The sequence below is a fragment of the Chiloscyllium punctatum genome, chromosome 35 (assembly GCF_047496795.1).
Source record: "Chiloscyllium punctatum isolate Juve2018m chromosome 35, sChiPun1.3, whole genome shotgun sequence".
In the NCBI taxonomy this organism is placed as follows: Eukaryota; Metazoa; Chordata; class Chondrichthyes; order Orectolobiformes; family Hemiscylliidae; genus Chiloscyllium; species Chiloscyllium punctatum.
In genome coordinates, this window is record NC_092773.1 from 25,873,908 (window position 1) to 25,881,454 (window position 7,547).

Below are 7,547 nucleotides of genomic sequence, written 5' to 3' on the forward strand. Positions count from 1 at the left end.
AACTTTCCGTTTTCATGCGACTGGCTCCCTTTTTCCGAAAAATCATTCTTTGCTTTTCATTAAAAATCCTAAACTTAACCATACAGCTCCACAGCCTTGAAAAGTTTCGTTCACTGTCAAATGATCCTTAAATATAATGTTTCGTGCACACTTCGTCTTCAACTGCATCTCTGTAAAGAGAACTCTTTTTGAGAGTTATAAAATGTCATTTTAAGAGCCCAACAGTGCTTATCTGACATGCGAAAAATTGCAGGACACCAGGTTATCGCAAAATAGGTTTATTTGGAACCACTCACTTTTGAAGCACTGCTCTTTCGTTTTTTGTTACAAAGCGAACATTTCTGTTTCTTTTGCAGTCCACCATAACGAAACTGTGCTTTCACAAGTTTTTATTTGTTTTATGTAAATTTATGAATTGGGTTCATTCCCATGATTATCACCATAAACTGGACGACATTTCATCGTTTCGTGATCACTCTCGAGTAGTGGGCACGTGACTGAAGCTTATCCTCTATCGATGTATCTTACATTTATGCGCAGACTCTGCAAATTCCTCACACATGCAGTCACACACACAAACCGAAATATTGGTACAACAGAACCAATTGGAATGCAGAAAATACGTTGTACTCTCTCAGTTTGGGGATGCAAAAATCACAGATCAGAGGAAATGGATACATAATCCAGTTACACAGACGTGTATAAACCTGACACTGAGAGTGAAGATTGCATCGAATTAGATGAAGAATTGATTGTTGCTGGTGTAATGTTTCAGTAATTATCAACATTTAATCCATTTTTAATGTGGAGTAAAGGGATAGTTCTTCATATTCTTCAATTGCTGTCTGAACTTAGGATGTGCGATGCCATAAATTGCAGTATTTGTGCAGCAACTGAGCATCTGCAGCATGTAGCCCAGTTCCATTATCCAAAGAGGGAGATCTTGGAATTGATATCCCAAACTTACCATTCTACAATTTATGCAAAATACCAATGATACTGACCATAACAGTAGAAAATTGCCTGAGATAAGAAACAATAAAATGATGGAATTCCTTCGATTCTTCAGCTCATGGCCTCTGGCGCTCTTCCTATTGTTTTGATGTGCAATATCTTGCGGAATTTGCTGGTCACTACAACGTGTCTGACCGTTATAAAATTGAGAAACAGAATAAGTGTAAAGGCAACTCCCGGGGTTAGTATGTAATGAAATAACTCAATTGCTCCCCACGCTGGAGAAAACTTGACTTCGCTTTTAATGAAACAAAACCATGGTCAGTTCCTCGGATAATACTGACCTGTGAAATGAAATACAAGAAAATATTCTTCAAACAGCTCAAAATGCAAACTCCTCACACATGGAGACACACACACAAACCGAAACATTGGTACAACAGATCCAATTGGAATGCAGAAAATACGTTGCACTTTGTCAATTTGGAGATGCAAAAATCACAGATCAGAGGAACTGGATCCATAATCCAGTTACACAGACGTGTATAAACGTGTCATCAAAATGCAACACCCTGCAAAACAGCAGCATTCAACAAATTCTGCAATGGCAAATGTTAATGCATTCTTGAGTGAGACAGACAGAAACACACTTCGCATTTGTGGTGGATGAAATATTGTACAAAGATACGTAGGTGTATTAGGGCTGAAGGTGATCACAGCAATGTGCATGTTTTTGCGTTTGGAAGATGTTAACGAAACGGACAGGACAAAGGTGGGGTTGTGCTATGGGTGTCGGCGGAAAGTCCAGCGAAGGATGTATTGTAAGGAGTGTTAGACTCACAGACGAATGGACATTGGTCTGAATGAATGTCGGGGTATTGGGAAGGCCGGCATGAGAATGTACAGATGCAGGAATGGCTAGACGAATTTGATGCAGGTCAGGGTTGAGACAAAGTTGAGAGCGTAGGTGTGATTGGCGCAGGTTAGATCAACGGGGAGGTGTTTTAGGGATGTTGGAAGCTGCAGAGATAGTCACATATGCTGGTGTTTGAGACGATAACTTACTAGAAGGCAGTAACTGAGATTAACTGGAGGAGTTACTGAGTGTTACTTCCAAGTACAGGTGTATGCAGCCAATGAACACTGTCTGTCAGGAAGAGGTTGCAGAAATATGGAGAACTTAACTGGTGGAGGAGTTACACAGATATGATTGAAGAAGGAAACTGGGGAGATTGATATGTTTGCTGGTGGGATGGAGACTGTGAAACACTTGGGAAGCATTGTGAGATCTGCATGGTGTAACTGAGACTGTGCGTGCTGCAGGCACTCGTCGAATTAGAGGAGATCAAATTATTTCTCGGTGCAGGAGCTTTCATAAATTGTAGATGTTTTCAAAGCTGGAGATGGACATAGACAGCACCGTGTTATGGAGACCTTTAGAGACAGGACTATTTTAAGGATAATATCATAGATGGTCTGAAGTGTATTACAGCGAACGGAAGGGCTGCAGGCTTTTGTGATGATGGCGATTTGACAACGAGTAGAGTGCTTTGGGACTTGCACGACTCCAACATGTTACAGAAGTAAGGAGAAACAGAGTGACTGGAGGAGGCAATCAACATAAATCCGGTAATAGAAGATTAGTAATTGCCACGTTTGGATAGGAAGAGGCATACAGAGATTGATAGAAAAGGGCAAGCTTATGTAATTAAGGATGATAGTTAATAGGGGGTCTGAGTGTGGGAAGTAAGCAGACGGGAATGACTGATGAGTGGGACGTCAGGACAGTTGGAGAACAGACAGCATTGAATTTGTTAAAGTCCACTTACCACAGTGTGGAATCTCTGAGTTCCAGCAGTGACGTGATCGAGTTTGGGAAAGAAATGCAATCGATGAAATTTCCAGCAACGAGACTGGTATCAATGTCATGAAAATGGAAAAGACTCGTCTAACTGAAAACCTTCTATTCACTTGTGGCTCGGAAAACAATTGTCTGCAAAGAATATATTCTGAAAGTATTTATGCAGATGAAGAAGGAGTAAGTGAACCGTCCTCAGTTTATCTCTGAGTGACAGTCGACGCTTAACATGAATGGGGAACTGTATCATCCCCCATCTATGTGATGGCCTATTATTTCACTTCCCAACTCATCTGCTTGCTCTACAGAAATTGTAACACGGTACTTTCCCACATGAAAAGCCCAGGTGCTCACTCGGGTGGAGGGGTGACAGCAGTGACACGACCAGGAAGGGACAGAATGAAAATTAAAAACACTTGTGTCTCATTTTGAATTTTGTTGGAATGCAATTACACATGAAGATTTGCCGTATACGCAATTTATTTTTTGTGAAGCTGTAATGGCTTTGCGTGAGCGAATGTGAGTTGCTGAGAACTAGTGAAGGAGAATCTGTCGATCAGCTTCACTTCCTGTCCTGCGGGAGGCACTTCGATTGCTTTCCTGCCGTTTTTATATCTGGTCAACTGAACGTTCGGTGCACTGATAACTTTTCTGACACCTTTTGTAAATTTCAGCTCTCTAATAATCTCAGTTCAACACGGGGATATTTCAACTTCCTCAGTTTAAGTACAACTGGAGTCGATGTGGTGAAGGAAAATGATATGGATGCAGATGATCAGCCCTGATTTGTTTGAAAAGTATGGCGAACTCAAAAAGATAAACGGTCTCCTTCTGCTCCTAGTTCGTGTCTATTTATTTCCTCCAAGAATTGCTTACTTCTCTTCACTCACTCCGGGTCATACCAGAGCCATCTACCCTCCTTGGCCCCTTTCTATTTGGCATCTGACAACAGCTCTCAGTATTCCTCAGATTGTCCAACTTTCTGTCCCGAGTTGACAAAATCGCTCAGGCATGTCCCGCATATTTTCTTCTTCTGAATCGAACACACTAAGTGCTGCTCAGTCAGTTGCTTTGATTGTTGGTTGATTCAATATTTCAAGCAAAAATAGCTTCCAGTGGGTTCCTGAGCTTCTCTCTGAACTTGGACAGTGATGCCACATAGACAATGGTGTTCGTACAGCAATTCAAATTTCGCAGCATGTATGCAACTCTTTCAAATGCATATTTCCCATCCCTATCTAAAGGATCATCAATATCGAAATAATATAAAATATATAACAGCCACAAAATTATGAAGTTTCCAGAAATGACGAAAAGTAAAATGATACACTGCCTTCTACTCTCCATCTCTGAGTCACTAGAATTTTCTCCATTACTCTGACACTTCAGAGCTTTCCGAACTCGACTGGCCACTAAAATGTGTTTGACTGTCAGAGCGTTGAGGAACAGGATTAAAAAGAAAGGGAATATTGGTGTTACAATCTTCTCAAAGTTGCTAAATGCTCTCCACACAGGGTCATAATAGTATGCATCTGAATTCCAACAGTACCATGGTACATTGCCAATGATCTTATATGGTACAAACCTGAAGTAGACAGGAATATTTTTTAGAAAAAACAGACAGCCGATTGTTGTGAGAACGACAGTTGCAGTTTTTTGAGTGCAGTATTTAATTTTCAGTTTCTCACAACAAATGGTGACATATCGATCAAAGGTGAAAGCGATGGTGAACCAGACAGAACAGTCTATGAGTAGACGGCGCAGAACAGCGTGAACAGAACACACAGGGGTAATGTCCAAGAATGATCGTGGGAAAAAATCATGTTTGATTCTTTTGAGTATGATCTCAATGATAACGACCAATAGATCCACCACTGCCATGGCCAGCAGATAGAACCGGCTGCAGGATGAGAGACCACAGTTACCCCGAAGTAGGATTCCGACCGTCGCTAAATTGACTGTAAGAGAGGGAGAGGGGAAAACAAAAATGATCAGTACAGACGAACATTCTCCATCATTGCAAAGGATGGATTTCATCAACACAAGCAAGTCAAAGTATTTGGTAAGAGGATCAATAATTTGAATTGACACAGCAGTGAAACTCACACCTACTGTTTTATACATATGGGACGTGAGCATGAAGCAGGGTTTTTACAAGAAGAAAACAGGCCAGTAAGATTTTATATGTGGAACAAGTGCACAGGCAGATTATAAACTACCTGATTCTTTCAGACCAATTTCAGTTCAAGCAATGCCAAAGACCGAACTTGCAACATGCTTGATAAAAAGAGAAATGTTCCTGAAACCCCATCTTCTTCCTTCGAAAGAATTTGCAATTCTACTTTCAGCAGTAGCAGACGGTATCAAATACATACTAGATGCAAAGGCAGGTGCTCCGAGGCTGTCGAACTATTGATGTCGTGGGGAATGAGCATTAAAGAAAGAAACTGTTAAGAGAGGGTGAACATTCTTCCTGAGCAAGCCAGAACTGGCAAGGAGTGTTCATGTGTTCAGACAGCAATAATATGTACAGTGGAATTGCATGTTGCTTTTCTTCAGTCCAAGAGTTTTCTTGGAAATACATCGTTTTAAAAAATAAAGTTCTGTTTAAAACGAGTTTCTGAACCATAACGATTGAAACATAATATCCCAATTTCGTTCTATTCAATCACTGTACAAATGATTACATTCCTTCACATAATATTCGTCAGAGACTTTGTTCTACTCATGGAATAGTCCATCACTGTTACAATAACATCGTGAGGAGAGATTGAAACAGTGACAGCAACAGAATGAAACTGCTGAAGTATGTCCGGAATATTTGAGCTGATGTGCTGTTGAAGTAACATTCTTGCTCACTCGGTAACCGCAGAATCTAGGTCAGGCAGGGATTTGATCAAAGTCAGTGATTATCTTCACTCACCGGGAAAGCCAATGACGCCGAGCACCAGGTAGAATATTTTTCTCACTGTTCGAACCAGATCGCGCATTTTCAGTGGGCAGTAATGTGTCACTAACCTCTGCAGGCAATCCCTCTCAGTTTGAATCCATTGTCAACGATCAGCAGAATCTTAATTTTATGCTCATCGGTATCTCCATGGGGATATTTCTATTGCACAATATTCCAAATTGTTGTTTTCTTCTTTCTTGAGAAGTAAGAACAAACAGATGACGACAGCTGAACTAATTCTCTGACAATGAAAAATAGTTAGCGTGTGGACTGAATTGGAAAAATTACAGACTCCCTCATGAATGGCCGACACTGATCACAAGAAATAATTCAACTGAATTGGAAACTGTGTCAATTTCTAATGCAAATGGCTCTTCAAATACTCCCCGTTCCATTTTGAAACCGCGTCATGATGACCTTCCCTCAATGACCAATCAACGACTGAATTTCAAGGACCAAACTCAGGCCTGCGTTTTAGAGGACAGGTTTACCGCGCTCTTTAGTTCAAAAAAGGCAGCTGAATATTTCACAAAATAAAAATGAGCAACACAGAATTCGCTATTTCCATTACGTTCTTATTTGTGACACATCGGATCAGTAAGTCTCACAACTACTTATCTCTCCATATTTTCATCACTCACTTCTCTTTCTGATTCTTGATCATTTCTACCCCATTGAAGTTGCGTTCACCGCGCTCTCAGTAGCTTTAATTCACACTTACCTCATGTTCTGTGAGCACGGTAGTTCTCCATTATAAGGGCAATTACCTATTGCCAATTTCCTCAAACCTCCGTCTTCCATCGAGTGTCCATCGGTATGAATTCCCTGGTCTTCAGAGAAAAAAACTGGAAGTGTAAATGTCTCAAACATTTCTCGAGAGTATTTCCCAGCATTGAACAAACGTGATTTGTAATACCTCTGAATCTCTAAAAGGTTCTGATTTATCCCAGTGCTTTGATGCACATTTCGATCCAAGACACTGATAATATCTTTGCAAACACGAGACATTCTGAATGTAATTTCTGCCTCTACAGCTGTTTTAGAAGCAATCCAGTAAAGACGCTTGCCTGGTTATCCATGAATGCCCTCTCTCCAAAATGAACATAGTGAAGGATAACATTGAATGGAAACTGAAGTTGTCTAGTCAGACAAATACGATCACTCCAAGAGCAGTTCAGATGTTTAGATAATTGCATACCTCCTGATTCCTCAATATCGTTCCACACTGACAAATCGCAAGTTTGGTAGAATCATCCCCACTTGCCTGAATGGGTGCAGTTTCAACAATGTACAAGAAGGTCAATATTACCCATGTTTATGTGAACAATGTATACCATATGCATGATGCATTGCAGATACTTTTAAAAACTGTTTTGACATTCAGATCCAAAGTCATGACGACTATCCTCGAGAAAAACAAGACAACATTTGCTTGAGAACATTGACCCCTAAAAGTTCCCCTCCTATTCATTCATCGCTTTTACATAGGATTATATTACTGCGCTTTCAGTATCGCTGGGTCAAAATTCTGGAACTTGCTCTCAGCCAGTGCTGCCGCGTTCCCTGCACCACACGGAGTGAATCTGTTACCACCACATTCTTATGGCAACTCGTAATTGACAATAAATGCTGTGACACCAGCGACCCCCATATCACTCGAATGAATAAAATAGCCTCACCATCTTGCCAGTTGTTCACCAATATCTAACTCCCACACAAAAAAAATCCTCCAGCATGAGGACCCTTCAAAAATCGAATATATTGTGACTGACCTGGGGAGTTTGG

At 40.7% G+C, this 7,547-nt stretch overlaps 1 protein-coding gene across 1 annotated transcript; it reads right to left on the reverse strand.

The window, feature by feature from the left end:
• Positions 1-3,907: 3,907 nt before the first annotated feature.
• LOC140459570 (probable G-protein coupled receptor 139) lies at positions 3,908-5,802 on the reverse strand. The gene is made up of 2 exons (XM_072553816.1): positions 5,736-5,802; positions 3,908-4,770 (listed from the first exon to the last, which is right to left on the reverse strand). Exons 1-2 carry the CDS (start codon positions 5,800-5,802, stop codon positions 3,908-3,910), a joined length of 930 nt encoding a protein of 309 aa, XP_072409917.1.
• Between the last annotated feature and the right edge of the window lie 1,745 nt (positions 5,803-7,547).